Consider the following 21,269-nt stretch of genomic DNA (forward strand, 5'->3'; position numbering starts at 1 on the left):
CCAGGCAGTACTCCAGCATAGGAATGTCATACACAATGCACAGAGAGTGGGAGGTATGGGGGTTAATGGGGACCCAGCATTTTTTTTCACTGGGGTCCAAACCTGCTGTAAATCGGGTCATGGCCATCAGGTGTATGTACATGTAGTGGAGTTTTGTACTTTTATTCCACTGCACTGAATCACTTACAGTAAGTGCTACAGTAAAGGTATGCTGATACTTCCCACCTCTGCCCATGCATGTCCGTTTTCCCGATATATGAAATACATGAACGCAATGATGCCATTTATTACATTGCAGCACCCCCAACCTTCCAAACCTTCCCAACGCATGCGCACTTTGACACAGATCTGACAACAAGGATCGGATGTGAGCATTTGATGATATGGGCACTGCGCTGGCATTTAAATTCTTCGGGTAACCTATAATCAGATGAACAAAGCTTTACAAACATTTAATTGTCAGTATACGTTTACTATAATCGCCTCTCTGCATTCTCACTATGCCGGTAAGTCGCTACGCCTGTTAGCATTTTTTGTTTTGTTTGCAAAGGGGTTCCTCCCTTCCTCCGACCTCACTGATGTGATGCTAACCGGTTAGCATCGTTAGCTTACCAGTTGCCTTTCGTGTAGGATACAAGGAAATGGTATACTGTTGCCAACGTTGGGTTTTACCAGTCACCACAAAATAATTAGCATAACGTGTTAACAATGTGGGGGTTTCACAGAACATACTTCTCCAAATTAGCCGTTGTCCGTCTATTGTGTTAGTCAGTTAGCTAACGTTATCGTCAACGTTAGTGGCGTTTGCCTGCCTAGCAACCCGGCAAAGGCATAACAGATAACGATGAACTGACTAACGTTAGCTAGCTTCTGACAACATTTTGACGAGTCACTTAGCAAGCTAGCTGCACACTGACTGCTTGGTGTTATTCACTTTAAACAGCTTAACAGTTATGCCCTTATGTCCATGTTGGTTAACTGAAATTGTAGGTTTGCTAGTTAATTATTACTACATATTAGCTTACATGCCATGGTATAACCATTGTGTCTTTTATTACGGTCCGGTTTTCCCCCCAGAGCAATAAGCTTGAGAAACCTGAGATCAATGATAACGTCAAGGTGGTGGTGAGATGTCGCCCCCTCAACCAGAAAGAGAAGATGATGGGCCACAAACAGGCCGTCCTTGTTGACGAGATTCGTGGAACCATAACAGTTAACAAACTCGAGACTCCTCAGGAGCCTCCCAAGACCTTCACATTTGACACCGTGTTTGGAACAGACAGCAAACAGCTGGATGTCTACAATCTCACAGCCCGCCCCATCATTGACTCAGTATTAGAGGGATACAATGGTAAAATTTATGTGACATTATCATAATTATCAATAAACCATTGCTGTAAAATATGCATCATCAGTGTAATGACTGCATCAACCATGAGACTTAACATGCACTTTGTAGCCTCTTATGAATCTAATCCTCGAATTTGTATTTTCATTATTAACTGTAATATAATATGATAACGACTATGAATTATTTTTACTTTACGTTTAATATCCCATACTGGCACTGATTCTCTGCTGTCCATTTCAGGCACCATTTTTGCATATGGACAAACTGGCACAGGAAAAACATTCACTATGGAGGGTGTGAGGGCAGTGCCAGAACTTAGAGGGATAATCCCAAACTCGTTTGCTCATATTTTTGGTCACATTGCCAAGGCAGAGGGTGACACAAGGTAAGAAAGCAATCAATCAGCATTTAGCAAAATTGGCAAAAAATATTTTGTCTACACAAAAAATAAGACGCTTTTCTTTTCCTTCCACAGATAATTAGTCCAGCTTACAATTCCCAGTGTTTACATTAGCGCCAAATAAAGTGAATGATGATGTCTGGTTTATTTTTCTAATATGTCCTCTCCACCACAAGCAACCTTTTGAAATAAAGTAATCTGTGGAAAGAGCATGACACTTTTTGGTAAACTGCATTGGGATTGTACTGATGCAACAGTTTCATCTGAAAGTACTGTTATGAGTCTTACTGAATTAAAGGCGAGTAAAACCATCACTGGTCTCTCTGAGAAAGGCAAACTTGTAAATAACGCGTATTGGTGGAGAGAGTTCTGCATTTCTAATTTTACTCAAGTGAGGGAGCTCATGTATATTCAGAACATATTAAGTATTTGGACAAAGCATTTGAAGAACACATTTTCATCTAAATGAAGTGAATTTCTTTCAGATAATTTATTATTCTGATTAGATTGTAATGGGAGGCAGTTTTTTTCCCATGTAAACAACTCTTGTCAGGGGGCACAAGTTATGAGTGAAACATTTTATTTACAAGGCCTATTTTACCATTTGTAGTTTTACATTTCAGCATTTAACATGACTTTGAATACACATTTAACTTCCACAGATTTTTGGTCCGTGTTTCATACCTGGAGATTTACAATGAGGAAGTGCGGGACTTGTTGGGCAAGGACCAACTGCAGAGGCTAGAGGTAAAAGGAGTTCAGTGATTAATAAATCTATCATAAAGAGCACTACAGTCATTTTTCCAAACTGGAAAACCTGCAGAAAATGGCTGAATAGATTTGCTTGCATTAATCTTTGATGCTGATAGTTTTCCATGACAATGCTCTATTTTTTCATCACAGGTGAAAGAAAGACCAGATGTTGGCGTATATATCAAAGACCTCTCTGGTTATGTTGTGAACAATGCTGACGACATGGACAGGATTATGACGCTTGGCCACAAAAATCGTAAGCAGAATAACCGATGGCATTAAGAGAGGAACGGCTACCCACAAAAGCACACATTGGTCTTTATTTTTCGCTGAGATATGTATTTGTGTGATACATGGTAAAAGACAGATACAGACAATAAGAAGCTCCTTGCTTGCAAGAAGTAGAAATATAGCCACATTATATACATTGTGAGGATTCAGCTGATTGATGTACATACATTTTTTTATTATTATTTCTTTATTTAAAATAAAATGTATGCAAACTATTAAGCAATGGGCTTATGTGCAAAAATACTTAAGTGCAAAGATAATTTCAAGAAATCGAATTTCAGCTTGTGACAACCCTCTGAGCAGGCCTTTCAGGAGTATTCCATAAGCGCCGGCCAAACAGCTGGCTACTTTATCATATACATTTGATTCTAATCAAATTTGATTAACAAATTGCGATTGTACATTTTATGACCACTAGCCTCCACTTCAAAACAATGCGAGCATGATAGAGAAACGTGCCTGTGTCATATGAGGAAAATGTAGGCTATTCCTCAGCCTCACACTGTAATTTTACCGTTTAAAATGCCGTGGAACACTTGTATTTTTTTAATGTCAGATGCCCCAAATCATGTTTTAAAAATAAAATATGATGTAATGGAACTTCCGTTTGTTACATACGTGTGAAAAAGTGTTTGCCCCCTTCCTGATTTCTTATTTTTTGTCACACTTAAATGTTTCAGATCAAACAATATTAAATATTAGTCAAGATAACACAAGTAAACACAAAATGCAGTTTTTAAATGAAGGTTGTTATTATTAAGGGAAAACAAAATCCAAACCTACATGGCCCTGTGTGAAAAAGTGATTGCCCCCTAAACCTAATAACTGGTTGGGCCACCCTTAGCAGCAACAACTGCGATCAAGCATTTGCAATAACTTGCAATGAGTCTTCTCCAGCGCTGTGGAGGAATTTTGGCCCACTCATCTTTGCAGCATTGTTGTAATTCAGCCACATTGGAGGGTTTTCGAGCATGAACTGCCTTTTTAAGGTCATGCCACAGCATCTCAATAGGATTCAGGTCAGGACTTTGACTAGGCCACTCCAAAGTCTTCATTTTGTTCTTCTTCAGCCATTCAGAGGTGGACTTGCTGGTGTGTTTTGGATCATTGTCCTGCTGCAGAACCCAAGTTCGCTTCAGCTTGAGGTCACGAACGGATGGCCAGACCTTCTCCTTCAGGAGTTTTTGGTAGACAGCAGAATTCATGGTTCCATTTATCACAGCAAGTCTTCCAGGTCCTGAAGCAGCAAAACAGCCCCAGACCATCACACTACCACACGCCAGATGTAATCGGACACACACCTTCCAAAAAGTTTAACTTTTGTCTCGTCAGTCGACAGAGTATTTTCCCAAAAGTCTTGGGGATCATCAAGATGTTTTCTGTCAAAAATGAGACGAGCCTTGATGTTCTTTTTGCTCAGCGGTGGTTTTCGTCTTGGATCTCTGCCATGCCGGCCATTTTTGCCCAGTCTCTTTCTTATGGTTGAGTCATGAACACTGACCTTAACTGAGGCAAGTGAGGCCTGCAGTTCTTTAGATGTTGTTGTGGGGTCTTTTGTGACCTCTTGGATGAGTTGTCGTTGCGCTCTTGGGGTAATTTTGGTCGGCCGGCCACTCCTGTACCATGTTTTCGCCATTTGTGGATAATGGCTCTCACTGTGGTTCGCTGGAGTCTCAAAGCTTTAGAAATGGCTTTATAACCTTTTCCAGACTGATAGATCTCAATGACTTTATTTCTCATTTGTTCCTAAATTTCTTTGGATCTCAGCATGATGTCTAGCTTTTGAAGAGCTTTTGGTCTACTTCACTTTGTCAGGCAGGTCCTATTTAAGTGATTTCTTGATTGAGAACAGGTGTGGCAGTAATCAGGCCTGGGTGTGGCTAGAGAAATTGAACTTAGGTGTGATAAACCACAGTTAAGTGTTTTAACAGGTGGGGCAATCACTATTTCACACAGGGCCATGTAGGTTTGGATTTTGTTTTCGCTTAATAATAACAACCTTCATTTAAAAACTGCATTTTGTGTTTACTTGTGTTATCTTTGACTAATATTTAAATTTGTTTGATGATCTGAAACATTTAAGTGTGACAAACATGCAAAAAATAAGAAATCAGGAAGGGGGCGAACACTTTTTCACACCACTGTGTGTGTGTGTATATATATATATATATATATATATATATATATATATATATATATCACCCTCCGTGGGTGGTCTCATCCTTCGAGCTCAGGTCCTCTACCAGAGGCCTGGGAGCTTGAGGGTTCTGCGCAGTATCTTTGCTGTTCCTAGTACTGCACTTTTCTGGACCGAGATGTCTGGTGTTCTTCCAGGGATCTGCTGTAGCCACTCCTCCAGTTTGGGGGACACTGCCCCAAGTGCTCCGATGACCACGGGCACCACTGTCGCCTTCACCTACCAGGCCTTCTCCAGCTCTTCTCTGAGCCCTTGGTACTTCTCTAGTTTCTCATGTTCCTTTTTCCTGATGTTGCCATCACTTGGTATTGCCACGTCAACCACAACGGCTTTCCTCTGCTGTTTGTCCACCACCACAATGTCGGGTTGGTTCGCCATTACCATTCTGTCAGTCTGAATCTGGAAGTCCCACAGGATCTTGGCTCGGCCGTTCTCTACCACCTTTGGAGGTGTTTCCCACTTTGACCTCGGGGTTTCCAGTCCACACTCCGTGCAGATGTTCCTGTACACTATGCCAGCCACTTGGTTATGGCGCTCCATGTATGCTTTCCCTGCCAGCATCTTACACCCTGCAGTTATGTGCTGGATTGTCTCAGGGGTCTCTTTGCACAGCCTACACCTTGGGTCTTGTCTGGTGTGGTAGATCTGGGCCTCTCTTGCTCTGGTGCTCAGGGCCTGCTCCTGTGCAGCCATGATGAGTGCCTCTGTGCTGTCCTTCAGTCCGGCCCGCTCTAGCCATTGGTAGGATTTCTTGATATCAGCCACTTCAGTTATGTTCCGGTGGTACATCCCATGTAGGGGTTTGTCCTCCCATGATGGTCCTCCCATGACTTTTTCACACTGGCTGGCTACTCTATATCCTTGTGGAAAGCCTTGGCCTCTCCCTCCAGGACCCTGGTGGGTGGGGGTGGGTCGTTGGGGAGATGCAGCTCAGGTCTGACTGCAAAGATATACTGTAAGCTGGTGACAGTCAGCCAGTCTCTCTCTCTCCTGGCTTCCTGGCTGTTTGATTTTGTTGTATTTCATTTGTCTTTTTATTAATTTCCCTTTAGTTATGTAATGTAAACTTATTTTTAGTTACAACTCTTGCATGTTCTGTCCTCCTTTGTCTAGCCTTGAGCCGGGTTGTGACAGGCTAAAATAGTATGTACATAAGTATGTCGTCATACATACTCATATGAGTCATCTTGCCTGATCAAATGTTATTTCACTGTGTTTAGGGTCTGTCGGTGCCACAAACATGAATGAACACAGCTCCCGTTCTCATGCTATCTTCACCATCACTATCGAGTGCAGTGAGAAGGGTGTGGATGGAAACCAGCATGTCCGCATGGGAAAACTTCATCTGGTTGATCTTGCAGTATGTATCTGGGGCCAGAAATTTCTGAGTAAAAATAAACTACTTCCTAGAAAATCAAATGATACAGATACAACTAATATATGCCTTATCGCACACAATCCATCTAAACCAACACCAATTAATCTGCCACTCTACCTCTCCAGGGTTCAGAGAGACAGGGCAAGACTGGAGCCACAGGTCAGCGTTTAAAGGAAGCAACAAAGATCAATCTCTCTCTCTCCACACTGGGTAATGTCATCTCTGCCTTGGTGGATGGCAAGAGCACACACGTACCCTACAGGAACTCTAAACTAACCCGTCTGCTGCAGGATTCACTAGGAGGAAACTCCAAGACCATGATGGTAGAGTGAATGTTTGAAAACAGAAGCATGAGTTGCACAAAAATACACTTTTTAAACTGAGGTGTTTTTCTAAGTAACAAAAGCTTCATTTCAGAGAGCAATAAATGTGAAAATTTACTTTTTCTCAGCATTTGTAAATTCTTAGCATTTTGACATACAGACATACATTTCGACATAGACATTACAGTTTTTGCCTCACTTTTTAAATGACATATTTCTCCCCACCAGTGTGCAAATATAGGCCCTGCAGACTATAACTATGATGAGACCATCAGTACCCTGCGCTACGCTAATAGGGCTAAAAACATCAAAAACAAAGCCAGGATCAATGAGGATCCTAAAGATGCCCTATTGCGGCAGTTTCAGAAGGAGATTGAGGAGCTAAAGAAGAAACTGGTGGAAGGTAATGAACAGCACAAAAAATGATTGTGCTGTTTGGATTACAAGTATTTTGTAAAGACTGACTCATGTCGTTTTAAAATGTTGTTTTGCGTAATTCTAGGTGAAGAGATCTCTGGCTCAGAGGGTAGTGGATCAGAAGAGATGGATGAAGGTGATGATGAAGGAGGGGAGGCAGGAGAAGGCCGCAGGAGAAGAAGAGGTAAGAAGTTGTCATTTATGCACACATAGATTAAGCAAATGACTGAAGAATCTGCTGACACAATCTTCATAAGCCTTCTGGGATGTGTTATTTCATGTAGTGGTTTAATTTGCGGTTTGGTAAATGGTTGGGTATACATCCGTTTGTGTATATCTAGCTTAATCTCTTATCAGTATGTTAATTGTAATTTGAGTCAGCATTCAGTTCCTCATTATCAGTCACTAGTTAGGCTCCACTTTTTGTTAACAGGCTTCCATAAACACACTGCTGTTGTCATTTAGGAGTTCCCCTTGTATTCTCACCTTCTTCTTGTCTGTTTTTAAGTGGAAAATGTTAAATACTGATGAACAAGCATCATAATGGCCCTGATCAGACAGAGCGCTTTTTGTAGGTTGCAAAATGTGAGGCGCACCACATTGCCTTTTGTTGTTGAAGCCTACAATTTAAAAAAAAAAAAGAGAAAGAAAGAAAGAAAAATGAGCAGCTTGCTGCTTTTTTCTTTTTATTACTGTTGCTAGGCAACGACCGAATCACCTGTCCTTAACCTAACCGGGATTTTGCTGTGACGTAAATTCACAAATCGGATCCGATTGGACAATGGGGAGAAAAATGCAAATGACGTCGGGCGCTTTTCTGCTCTAAGTTGAAGTTTTTTCAACTCAAGGCATTCAGAGCGCTGCTGCAAAAACGCGAGGCGCCCAGGGCGCAGTAGCTGCGCACAAAGCTGGAAAAAGACACCTCACACTGCAAAAACCGCAGCCTGTATGATCAGGGCCTAAGTCATCATTTTGTTGCAATACTGACACTAATGTTCCTGTGATGCCATGGTCTAGGATTTTTTTTATGTTGGTCTCTTTATATTTTCCAGTTATCTTTATTATTTTTTCCAGTACTATAGTATCAGGTTACTGAATTAATAATAACAAAATAATTCAGCTTCTGTGAGTATGGTGCTGTATCTGTAATTTGCATGCGTGGACCCACAGCTGCCTGATTTGTTAGACCTACATAAAGCACCTATATTTTGCTTTAAGCTCTGCAAACCAACAGCTCCTAGAGCTTCCTGTCTCTACCTCTACCTGTTTCTCTCTGTGGGCTTTGGTGAGAATGGTGCTTCCTCTGCTTCTTTTCCAGACAGCAGCAGCAGCAGCGATAGCTCAGAATTTGCCTTCTCCTCCTCAGTGCCACTGCCCACTGAGGACAAACCTCAGAATAGTGAGTTGGAGCAGGACTCTGCTCTACCAACCCACCTGTCCACAAACTTAAGCCCTTTTCATACATAACACCCGTAAAATTGCTGGATTAAAATATAAATATAAGGCAGAGTTTTTGGCGTTTATGCTGAGCTCCTTTATACGGAAAAATTCCATGTTGAGTCGGTCGCTTCAATCAACAATCCAGGTTTTCTTCTCACCATGGTGGCATCGCTGCTGAAGGATATCAAGTTACAAATAATGACACCAAGGATGAAGAATGTATCAGATCTCATACTGTACAGGCAGTCTAAATGATGAGAAAGCATATTTTGCAGCTGATTGGCTGTTTATCTCCATTACTTGATTGCTCACCTCAGGCAGTGCTTTGGGAGACTTGCCCCCACTTAAGCATCTCCAATAGTTGTCAAAACACCCGGTAGCTCCCCTCGAGAGATGTTCCTGATCAATTTGGCATAAATTAAATATAACAGAGAATTCTGCAGTCTACTTTATAAATTCTGTCAGGAGCCAGACTGCTTCCATTAAAAACATTTTTTTTTCTCTCTTTACTTCCTGATTTGCATGCTGTTTGTAGCTTTAACAGTTTTTCTGTTTATATTTGGTAAACAGTTCCAACAATTCATGAGAGTTGAAAATTGAGAGAAACTTGACTAAAGTGTTATTTTTTTATGTGTAGTGTATGTAGGGGGTTTTCGTAGGGGTTTTTCCTGATGACTTGATGTCTGCTCTACAGCTTGAGTCATTTGTAGTATTTCCTTTCTCTTAAGCTTAATTAATTTCTTATCCTTGTACTTATTATATAGTATGTGAAATTGCATAGCTGTCTGAAGAAGGGTGCACATGATTCACATTATAATACAGTTATATACAGCCTGCATGGAAATGTGTATTTAATTAAACATCAGAAAACCCTTTTTTTCTTAACATTTTCTTTTTGTTACATGTATCTTATAATTCTCTGTCACTATGTGTTATAATACAGATCCAGATCCAAATGCAGATTGAAATTGCTACATATTTTCTATTATTAAAATTAAACATTTTTAAAGTGACAACTTTAGAAGGTTGTTCAGCCTAATTAGAAGGAGGCATGTGATCTCTTTCTAGTCTGCATTGCATTATTAATTCAGGAATTCACTGAAGAGTTTTTCAAGAGCCAAAGTAAATAAACTTCATGGTAACCTTCTCTGTTAATGTTGTTCATTTAATTGACACTTGAGCCGTTTAAGATCCGAAGTAGGCTAATTGCCAGAGGGAATTTTCCTGGATCATTTATGAATTACAATGCATGTGTGAAAGGGGCTTTATACTTTCCCTGTGTCTCTGCCACTCCTATTGGCTCACAGTCCAGATCCCCCCACTGCGACTGATTACACTCCTGAATTTTCATGTCCCAAATATTGTTAGGATTTACATGAAAATGATTGCAAAGGTTCCTGGTGTGACCTAAATAACCACAGTTTTGATGTCATAGACTGTTTCTGCATGACAATTTCATATCCTCAGTTTCAGCTTACACCTCTGCCAGGCTTTATTGTGTTATCTGTAACTCCAGTACCTCAAAGACGTAATTCACCCACATCATGTTTCACTATGTGAAGTGATTGTTTTAGTTTTTTGCCTCATGTCTATTCACTGTCACTTCTCCTACGGCTTTTTTTTATTATTACTGAAACTTGTTTGATCAGTCTTTCTCCCACTCCTTGTCCCATATGTGGTGGTCCACTCTGTAGAGTCATAAGATTTTTGAGATCACTCTGTAATGTGTTGCTCTTTGTCTCTCTCTCTCCTCTTCCTGGTACAAATGCTGCCTGTCTGGCTTGCTATACACCTCTCTTAATTCAAGAAGAAAGAGGTTGGTGTAAGAATCTACATAGTCCTGCTGTCCTGTAGCAATGGTGTCTCTACTCGCAAAATTATCCAGACGGCCTCTGTGTGTTTCAGTAGCTATTTCACTAACTCTGACTAATCAGATAACAGATTATTGTATAATCGCTGTTAACATTTTTTTGTCTGTCCATATATGACACCCATGGGTCTCATGTTCTCCATCTTCATAACCACCATGGCATTAAGAGAATCTTAAACTTTATATAGTTTCCCCTATTTTCAAATTTTGCTTACACTAACAATAATTATTTAATACTGTGCATTGGCAAGTCACTGTTTGGACTGAGGTTCCTCCATTAAAAAAGATTGGAATTGGACTTCTGTAGTACACATTTATGAACTAAAACCGCACATATTAAATAATACTAATGCTGATTAAAAATGAATTTATCTGCATTTAAAGCATTCTAACCTATACACTGACAAGTACTTGGTATGGGAAGATACATCTAAAACAACCTGTCAATTAAAGACAGTATGGTTCCCTGTGTGTCTCTTTTAAGGGAGGAAGAAGGTTTCCCCAGACAAGATGGTGGAGATGCAGGCAAAGATTGAAGAGGAAAGAAAGGCATTGGAGGCCAAGCTGGACATGGAAGAGGAGGAGAGGAACAAGGCAAGAGCAGAGCTGGAGAAAAGGGAGAAGGACCTTCTTAAAGCCCAGTGAGTCCATGAAAAAAAACATATTTGTACTTTTGATGAACTTTTTAGATGTGGTATTCATGATGATACAAATCAAATAATATGTAATGTTTTTTTTAATTGTAGGCGATGTGGTAATGTGATAACTGCTGATATAATACCTTATCTACCTCTAACCTTTTAGGCAGGAGCATCACCTTCTGCTGGAGAAGTTGTCAGCCTTAGAGAAGAAGGTGATCGTGGGTGGAGTGGACCTCTTGGCCAAGGCTGAGGAGCAGGAGAAGCTTTTGCAGGAGTCCAACAATGAACTGGAAGAACGTCGCAGGAGAGCGGAGCAGTTGCGAAAGGAGCTGGAGGAGAAAGAGGTAAGACTAGATGACAGTTAGCATGGTTGGATCCGCACAATAAACTTTTTTCAAAAAGCAATTCGACTACCAAATACTTCACTTCAATACAAGTGGATCAGCTGATGACGAGTGCTTACTTCGTGCTGCAGTATGAAATGAAATAATGACATGAATGTGAGCATTGGTTACATCATATTGAAAACTCCGACCACTATCATACTGTAACTGTAATGAAGTTAAAGTTGAAACCAAATAATATGTCTACTGATCACCCTGGAGTTAAATGCTTAATGCTGTATTTGTTTGTTTCTTTAGTAAACAACTGAATTAACAATTTGACCAAAATAAATAAATGTGTTTCTATGGGCATAAAAAATTTTACTTCCAAAATTAAAGTAGTACCATCTTCAGCCACACATGCAACATCAGCTGTCTACAACTCTGCCATGCGGTACAGTGAGTAAGAAACACCAGACATAGTCTATATGCTTGATTTATGCAGAAGTGGCTATATCATTGTGGTTGCAAAATATGGTTAGAAGCTAGTCACTCTCTCACTATCTCTCATGTAAAGAAGCACTTTCACTTTAAGTGATGCAAGTGTCAGAATTTGAAAACGATTTCTTTTATGCTCAAAAACAGTTTTAAGACATACATAATTTTGACCTCTGCCTTTTATCTAAATAGGTTCTTCATAGTCATGACCACTGACTACAGCTTGCTAGACCGCTTCTGCATAATCACTGATCCCTCTCTCTGTCTCTCACCTTAAAACAGCAAGAACGTCTGGACATAGAAGAGAAGTACACTAGCCTGCAGGAGGAGGCTCAAGGAAAGACCAAGAAGCTGAAGAAAGTATGGACGATGCTGATGGCTGCCAAATCAGAAGTAAGCATAACATAAAAAATGACACTGAGAGAGATCATATATTTAACAGTCCCTGTCAGGGCAGCCGGTTTGCCCCAAGACTGTTATGAGAGACTGAATTCCTATAGAAAAGTTTTTTAATCAGAGCTTAATCTGGCAATCTCGAAGATTTTCATTTAAATAAATGTCTGTTAAGTCACTGTCTATCGCCGAATGAGGTAACACAATGGTGATTGAGCTGGTAGACGAACTGGGCGAAATGCTGTATTAAGTTACTGCTAATGCAAACCGAACATTTCCACTTGCTTCAGCTTCACATTAAAAACATTTAACTGGCGAAACACGAGTTGACTTTTATTATGAAGTATCACAGGAAATAAGACGGTGTAGTCCCTCATTCGTCCAGGAGTGTTCTATCGTAGAAAAGGTTTCAGTCGTAGTCATCTGGACACTGTTTTCATAATCAAGACGTTTCGGCTCCCATCCGGAAGTCATTCACAATTGAGAATGACTTCCGGATGGGAGCCGAAACGTCTTGATTATGAAAACAGTGTCCAGATGACTACGACTGAAACCTTTTCTACGATATCACAGGAAATGCAATGTGTTTCTCAGTGAGCTTGACACTGACCGCTATCATTCATCAAAAATGCGTCTACAAAACAAGACAACGGTCATTTTCAGCAATTTTTGACAGCGGATCAGTTTGAAATATTGCAGGCAGTAATGGAACAGTCAGGAGCAGCCACAGTGAGCTATTAGAGGAAGAGCTGCAGGCGACAGGCTGCACACCTCCAACTTCTCAGCCAGGTAACCAGTGCCGTTCACTTTCGCTGTTCACAGACTCCTGCCGTGTGCACCATAAAATCAGATCACGGTTGCTTACAGTATGATGGGAAAAGGCCAATTATTGCCTGACTTCTTTATTAAAACGACAATAGTTTGTTTTGCTGCCTCTAGAATTCTGGGAGCTGTAACATTAGTATTAAACCGCATTTGCTGTTACCACCAGTAACTAGTAAATCTTAAGGATTACCACTTAAAATCGATAAGTTATGAAACTTGACCCATGGTTGTAGTTAGTTTTGATTGATCAGGGGACCATAACAAATTCACTGTGGTTGTTGTGTTTTGTCTGTTAGATGGCAGATCTGCAGCAAGAGCATCACAGAGAGATCGAGGGCCTCCTGGAGAATATCCGCCAGCTGAGTCGAGAGCTGCGGCTCCAGATGCTCATCATAGACAACTTTATTCCCCAGGAATACCAGGTGTGTATGTATACTTACATTTGTAGCACTACTGGGCTTTGGCTTTGCATCAGTGACAATGTCTGTCCTTGTTTCTAGTTTTTATATTTTCTCATGTTTTCCTGTGTAGGAGATGATAGAGAATTATGTGCACTGGAATGAAGACATTGGAGAATGGCAGCTGGTGAGCTCACTTTGCATAACTCATGCATACACACGTTGCATTTTGCAGTTTGATTGACACCAATTGAAAGGTGAAACTCTGAGTTAAGGACTACCTCTCCGTAATGTGTGTCTTTGTACTTTATCTTATGTCTTTCAGAAATGTGTGGCATACACTGGCAACAATATGAGAAAACAGACCCCTGCTCCAGACAAAAAAGAAAAAGATGTGAGTTCTTTGTACATTTTTGTTTGTTCCTGCCTGAGATTATTTTTGTGTAATGACAGTCTCTGGTAGGAGATTCTATCGTTGTATTGTTGGCCTCACTCTTCTTCTGTCCCTGCCTCCTGCAGCCATTTGAGGTGGATCTGTCCCATGTGTATCTGGCCTACACAGAGGAGAGCATGCGGCAGTCACTAATGAAACTAGAGAGACCCAGAACCTCTAAAAGTGGCAAGACTGGTCGACCCAAGACTGGGCGAAGGTAATCTACTTTTACACAGACTGCAAACAGCCTGAATTTCCACATCCTGTTGAGCATTACTAATATACCAGTTCGCCGTGTAGTTTTTCAGAGCTTGTTTCTTCCATCAGTCTTTGGCAACATTTACATTTGTCATTTCAATAATCTCTTATGCTGATGTGTTTTAATGCACTTTCATTTACACTTGTCCGCATATACAGGTATGTATTGCTCAGATCACAAGTTTGAGTTGGTGGTTATGCACCTGAAGCTGTTTTGTAACTTTTAAAAAGTGCAAGAAGAACAATAACTTGTTTGGTTTAGTAGTTAAGTTGCAAAAATAACTGTTTTGCAGGCTAGCTCATAATTATCCCTCAACTAACAAACACATGGATGACTTGCGAGTCGTCACAGGCTCTCATTGACGCCGCTCCCTCCCCCATACAGATCATTCAGTGGTTGTACTGATCAGAGATCACATGAATGCTACAACAGCACTTGAACGCCTCCTGTTTTCTTCATGCATTTTTTTATTTTTTTGCCATTGCTTATCAAGTGACAGGGCGAGAGATGGCTGATTTCAGCGTAATTTCAATGTCACTTCAGGGGCTTTAAACAATTGCAATAATGCTTCATGTTTGCATTTTTTCATATCAGATCTTTATCTGATTTGCCTAAGACACATGAAGTGAAGTGTAAATTAAAGCAAAAACCTGATTCTGGGATAATGTGTTCACACACTTAGCTGGTTTTCGGCAACTTTACTTGCTAGTAACAATTTAGTTCCTCGCCATTTCAACTTGTAGACTACATCAAATACTCCTACGAGTAAACAGACAAGTTATAAGTTGTCGATGTTTGGCTGCACTGTATAATTTGTCTATTTATAGTATGACGATATGAAGAGTTATCATGATAATATACTGTTGTTCTGAGAAATGAGGACGCTGAAAGCTCCCTTAAGTTGTTGATAACATTTATCATGTACCCATCTCCACACAGGAAAAGATCTGCAAAGCCAGACGCTGTGATCGAATCCCTTCTGCAGTGAAGACGGCGTAGAGGAGAGCTTGGTTGCAACTTTCATGTTACTTTAGGAAAACAAGTCAGTAGTTGAGTTTGAAGAATTTATTGTTGAACATTATTTAAAAGATTATCTAAATACACTGTATAGCTGGTAAGGTTTTAAATGTGAAGGAGCTGCACCTATGATAGGATTAAGACCTCTTGGCTAAGAGGACCTGTATGTCATTATAGTAAGACTGCTTTGAGGATGTCCAACATTTTAATGTTGCTTTGGAACGCATTTCGGCGGCCGCAGCCTCTGTTTAAGTTAAACTCTTTTATGTAAGCAGGAATTTACCATAAAACCTATTTCACTTGAAACATCATTGATTTTGAATATGACCAGCTCTCTGATTTAAGTCGTAACTTCTGTTGTTACATGTGAGAAACTGATTCATATTAAAGGGCCCATGCTGACATGAATACATTATAATTGAATTCTAATTAAGGGTGCATTTTCACTTAAATTCAAGCTAATTATTCTACTCACAGCACAAGCTGTAGCCTCCATGTTTCTTTCCACTGAACACAAGAAATCATTAACATGGAGAGAAACTAATATATGCTAATGGCTAATGTGGTGGGAACAAGGAGAAGATAGTATGTAGTATCAAGTATGTAAATGAAAAGTGTGTTTTATACTTTTTCCTTTTAGGACAGAAGCATAGGGGCATGCATGCAGCTCTTATGTTAGTGCCATTTGCTATTCTAAGTAAGTCATCTTTTTATTTAGAACACTTTGTGTTATATTGAAATGCACCATACATACTGTATGCCTTAGTATAATGCACCAGTATGAGGCTTTTGTGGAGATCATAAAATTTTATTATGTGGAGGCAAACTGACTTTTATTTTGTATCATAATGTATGTCAAATGTTTACATCCACCAAACCCCCGGATATTTTATTTATTAAATTATTTTACACGTTTTATCTCACATTCTTGTTGCTCTTTCTGTGTTTCATTATTAAATCAGTGATATTCCTAATTGTATATTGGTGCTTTGAAAAAAAATTTAAATGGCACGTAACAGCCATAAACAGCTTATTTTTAATTGCATTTTCTACTGTTGGAGAATTTTTAAACCCAGTAAGTAATTAGTATCTTAAAAAAGTAGCCTCTTGTTCAAAAGTCTTGTTCTTCAGTGTAAAACAGCTGGTTGACTGAACAGTTTTACTTAAATGGTAAGGGTGGATTGCTGATACCTAAAACATTATAAGCAGGCAGGCTGTGAAAAATAAGAGACTTCAACAACAAACCACTGTCACATTATAATTTATTGTTGTATAAATACAAATGCTACAAAAATAAATATTACATTTTACAATAAATAAAAATAACTTATGTATATTAAAGGTGTCACTTAAATAATACATATGATCACTCCAAATAATTCATGTGGTCGTGGGTTGTTTTATATTGTGACTCCCGTTCGCTGAACACTTGATGATGTCACTCAAAAATTTCTTAAAAGGTATGGTCACGTTGCAGTCAATGGTACAATTGGTAATCCCAGTCTGAAACAAAATCATTTTGAAAATTTAAATTTTAGGTGCACTAGGATCTATTTGAACACAGAACTAAAATGATACACAACATATTTGACACTATAGACCATAATCATTGTTAGAAAAGAGGCCTTTTAGAGTCACTATGAATTTTGGTTTGGTTGAGGACAAAAAAAGCATGTTCAATCACATTGAATTCATTTTTACCTTGTTATTGTACGCGTGCAAGTGGCGGTAGAGTTTTTCAGTTTTTAACTGTATGCTTGTGGTAGCATTCAGAGCCTTCTCAGCCATACAGAAGATTTCTTTCTGTGAAGAGAAAGGCACAATTAGTACTGGTGTCCAACAAACTGGAGTTAGGACTGAATTAATCTAGAGAAACCAGCAAAGCTTAATCTTGAGGAGTTCACAAGTTCACTGCAAAGTGTGGAAATTACATCTACTATGTCTGACAAATGTCAAATGCCATTGTGTGCAATAATCAATAATTATAAAATGTTTCCAACATACCACACAAATGGTCACACCTCCTGATATCTTTGCTATGTATGCATTCTGCAGCTTTAATGACAAGATAAGAATGTCAGTATGTTATAAAACAAACAAAGAAACAAACCATGTGTAGTTTTGTTGTTTTCTTACCTCATCCACACTTTGCTTGGACAAATTCTCTGCTTCTTCATGAATTAGATTCAGCAAGTGTTTAGTATTTACTACGCTTGATTCTGTGCAGACCATCACAATCACCGCCACCAGTGCAAGTCTTTGAATATTAAAGTTCTTCATGTCTTTGAATGAGACTGTGAGCCAGCACTGTCAGGTTGAGCAGAAAAGTTGAATACCCTACACACTTACTACTGCTAATACTTATAGTCATCAAGCTCACACTCTGAGACCGCAATGTACAGACACGTCAGAGAAGGAAGATACCAAATAAGGAATAAAGGATGATGTGTATCTGTTTTACTATCAAATGTTCCACTTGAGGTAAAGATTGGAATTACCTGTTAATCCCTAATCAGCAAAACTCTTTTTGAAGAATTGCTGGTCATCACCTTGTGTTAACATCTTATGAAGGTTGTCCTAATGTGTAGAAATAGAAATGAACACAGAGCAGAGAATAACAAACCATCTAATAACCAAATACTATGATTTCACTGTGAAAAACTATGAAGTGTATCTTTAAACTGAAATGCTTATGGACATTTTTCACACTACATTTTGACTTGTCACAGCAGAAAAGCGCAGGTGGAAATGATGAAATGAATGATGACCCCGTTCTATGAAAGTGTGTGACAGTGAGCCAGCATGCAGACATTATTAATGTAATTTATATTGTTAGTAACACCTGTGGTTAAATGTCACAATGACTGCGCTGAGTAGGCACATGGGAAATATTTTGAGTCATGCTTTCAGCTTTATTTTAATTGTTAGGAAGAGGAAAATGTGACTGACAAACAATTCCTATCTGCTTTGGTTTAATTTTTACTCTGGGTGATAAGACCCCACAACAGCTGTTTTAGTTAAACACCCGCTGACATCTGTCATTCTTAAAATACAGATGATAAATTAAAAATACATTTATTTTATTTGGCTGACTGATCAGAATCAGAATCAGAAATACTTTATTGATCCCCGAAGGTAAACTCTTTAAAACTGATCATTGGAGAAGTCAGTAACTTGGAAACATGGCTCACTGTTATAATACTAATTGTTGACAAGACAAGCAGAAGAGTGACTCTGTTTTGACTTGTTTTATATGATGGAAGTTTTATCTCATATCTTTGCACACTCTAGCACATTCACATCTCCACACTTTACATTGACTATTTCTACTGTGGTATATTTCAACCCCAGCTGGGGTTCTTCAACCTTTGAAGAAGAGCCCCATCTTCAGGCAATATTTGTAATGTCTAGAAGTCACAATATTCACACCAGTGCAGTTTATTTAAAGAAGTACCAGTGCCACACAGGACAGGCAGACATGCTCCAAATAATTATGTTTGTTTACTTTTGTGCAATTAGAAAGTTGTAATGTTAAACTTCTGAAAACTATTTCTCATAAAAAGCGTAAAAGCTTATGAAATATAATCCATTGCTAAAGATTAAAGCAGTGGTTCCCAACCTTTTTGGCTTGTGACCCTTTGCAGAAAAGCAGTGTTTAGTTGGGGCTACTTGTGATGTTTCAGGTGTCTATGAGTTGTTAGCAGGTCCACTAAAAGAGACATTTCCCCTCCAGACTTCTCAGCAAAGATTTAGTTCAAACTCCAAAACATGAACGCAAATGTGTACAGCAGAACTCTGTTTTTTCCTTCTTTCTTACTTCATTAATCATCTAAAGACATGCCAAATGTATCGTGTGACCCTTTGTGTTGAGTCCAACCCCTAAGTTGGGATTCACTGGACCACACTACCCAACTTTATAAAAAGTAGTTACAAGTAGGTCTAGCTAAACTTAAACCAGCTAATAGTAAAATGCTACTTACACGCTGTTGCATCAGTATTAACAATCTAATAATATACTGTCAGTTACAGGGCCATTTTTCTGCATAATGGGTACTTTTATTTTAAGATAGTATTTATCTTAAGTAGGCTACATTTTGTTGATAATACTTTTACTCAAGTGGGATTTTGAATGCAGGACCTTTACTTGTAACCCAGTATTTTTAAATTGTTGTATTTGTACTTTGACTTTATTAAATGGTTTGAATACTTCTTTCACCACTGGTTATTTGCGCGTTTATCCTTTTTTTGTGTGCTTATGTTGTTATTGTGTGATGCTATGTATCTATTAATACTGCAACATCATGTTGACAGCGTGGATGAAGAAACAAAACAGCGCGCCTTTCACTGTATCAGCAAATTAATGAAATCGAAATACAGCCAGCAGCGCTGTACTTCCCAGAGAAAATAATCATTCTCTCCTCCGCTGCACGAATCAATGAGCTCAGCTGAGCCTGGACCACTCAGCGCGGGAGAGCATCTGAAGCGGTCCGCCAATAGGAAAGCTCACAGGATTTAGGCTAGATGCGCCATTTTACTGCGTCCACAGCCATCCGGCAAGATGGTCCCCTTGCTTTGTCTCCCCTGACCGGAGTTGTTTAGGTATTCAGTGGCTATTCTTGCTTCCGTACCACCGTAGATCTGCAAATTGGATTGAACTGGGCCACCCGTACCACAAACAAAACGTGTCTCTGTTAACCAAGAAATGACGACGGTGAAAAGCAGGTAGGGACACTGTTTAGCCTGTTTGTTTAGACAAGTCAATTTTGCATTGATTACTGCTACATTCGCTAGCGGCGAACCGGGCCATGAGTGCCTATTGCTAGTTAGGAAGCTAGGCTAGCTGAGTTGTAGCTATTTGCTGCGCAGCCGGCAATGTTTAAGTTCGTACACACGCAGATTCAGACGTACATATGCGTATTCCAGTATTTTTGTCAAAGTAACTAAAATTAAAAAAAGACGCTTTTTTGTAAAAATGCAACTACTTGGTTTGTATTGTCGCTAGCTAGCTAAATGTTGCATTGCTGCTTTGGATACTACTAGCTAGGTAGTTCCAGGCTGCGGTTAGCGCGCTGGTTCATGCCATGGTATCGTCAGAAAGAGGGGAGGCCTGTAGATGCATTTTTCGGTGCATGCCCATGCATTGGACCCTGTATGCACTGTCGAGATTGCAATGTTGCCAGGGCAACGTGGGGCAGTGAAAAGAAGTCGTTCTCCATCGCCGGGTATCGCTAACCCTGCTAATGTTAGCAAGCCTAAACTTGGCATCCCTGATAGTCAGGAGTTCCTGTGTTGTGAAAACATGGAAAGGCTGCGTTGAGGATACAGAAGCGTGCGCTGCTTGTTATGCCAGTGGACTCTTTTTATTCGACTGACGCAGGATTTTGGATACATTTTAGGCCTGTTTGCTGATAGCTCAACACAGCTCACAGCGATATCATCTGCACATTATGATGACGCAAAATAAACAGCGGTGTCTCTGTCTCAGGAGTGATGCACGTAATTTACATGCACGTAAAATAATGTATGTAACGCACTCATCAATACAATGTAATATAATCACACAAATTATCTAATAGTGCTGCTTATTAACAGTTAATTGACGGAATTTGGTGAAGTTTTATTGGAGTTTTTTTCCCTACTGACTAACAAGAAAAACCCAAACATTGTCTGTAACTTTGACATTGCCAGTAACTGTCTGGAGACATCATGTCCACTTGGTTTCACTTCCAGGGGAATATACCTCTGTGTAATTAGTTACTAATTATTCTTGAACATATTATATGCATATAGCAAATGTTCACATAGCTTTGTTTTGTTAATGAAATTGTCTTGTATAGTGAAAAATTATAAAATAGTCTTTTAGGAAAAGATCAAATTTGTGGATTTTTGGCAATCATTTCATCAACTGCTGCTGTTTATTTCCTGTTTTATTGTCCTGGCCTGTTACATTTGTATCAGTCTTTATACAATATGTGTGTAATTCTCGCTTGTCAGTCAGTTGAAGACTTGTGTCTTGTACCAGACACCCTGGAGGGGGAAAAAAGCCTCAAGCTCAGCTGCTT

General features: G+C 39.5%; 2 protein-coding genes across 10 annotated transcripts in view; both read left to right on the forward strand.

Annotated features, from left to right (window-relative positions):
- The first annotated feature begins 318 nt into the window (after window positions 1-318).
- kif3a (kinesin family member 3A) lies at window positions 319-16,130 on the forward strand. 5 transcript variants are annotated; one of them, XM_044205505.1, is made up of 19 exons: window positions 319-506; window positions 1,078-1,351; window positions 1,592-1,736; window positions 2,414-2,498; window positions 2,655-2,760; window positions 6,213-6,352; window positions 6,496-6,693; window positions 6,922-7,096; window positions 7,196-7,294; window positions 8,429-8,509; window positions 10,358-10,366; window positions 10,905-11,061; window positions 11,225-11,405; window positions 12,165-12,275; window positions 13,397-13,522; window positions 13,632-13,685; window positions 13,824-13,892; window positions 14,018-14,148; window positions 15,130-16,130. In XM_044205505.1, the coding sequence occupies exons 1-19, from the start codon at window positions 501-503 to the stop codon at window positions 15,176-15,178; spliced, it is 2,196 nt and encodes a 731-aa protein (XP_044061440.1). In that variant the 5' UTR covers window positions 319-500; the 3' UTR covers window positions 15,179-16,130. The 5 variants fall into 5 exon arrangements, with proteins under 5 accessions (XP_044061440.1, XP_044061441.1, XP_044061442.1 ...); XM_044205506.1 differs by having other exon boundaries at window positions 10,361-10,366; XM_044205507.1 differs by lacking the exon at window positions 8,429-8,509.
- A 3,578-nt stretch (window positions 16,131-19,708) lies between these two features.
- The window catches only part of atrx (ATRX chromatin remodeler), a 32,054-nt gene continuing 30,493 nt past the window's right edge, over window positions 19,709-21,269 (forward strand). For 2 of the 5 annotated variants that reach the window (XM_044204501.1, XM_044204503.1), the window contains exon 1: window positions 19,718-19,929. The gene's annotated coding sequence lies outside the window, so the exon portion shown is untranslated. Of the gene's footprint in view, window positions 19,930-21,269 lie in introns of all 5 variants that reach the window. The other 3 variants (XM_044204502.1, XM_044204504.1, XM_044204500.1) reach the window with 3 other exon arrangements.

This window comes from Siniperca chuatsi, linkage group LG8 (assembly GCF_020085105.1).
Source record: "Siniperca chuatsi isolate FFG_IHB_CAS linkage group LG8, ASM2008510v1, whole genome shotgun sequence".
Lineage (NCBI taxonomy): Eukaryota > Metazoa > Chordata > Actinopteri > Centrarchiformes > Sinipercidae > Siniperca > Siniperca chuatsi.

Coding starts and splice junctions, on each gene's coding strand:
- kif3a (XM_044205505.1), top strand. Junction 1,352..1,591: donor AGTATTAGAGGGATACAATG/GTAAAATTTATG, acceptor TGTCCATTTCAG/GCACCATTTTTGCATATGGA. Junction 6,353..6,495: donor TTCATCTGGTTGATCTTGCA/GTATGTATCTGG, acceptor CTACCTCTCCAG/GGTTCAGAGAGACAGGGCAA.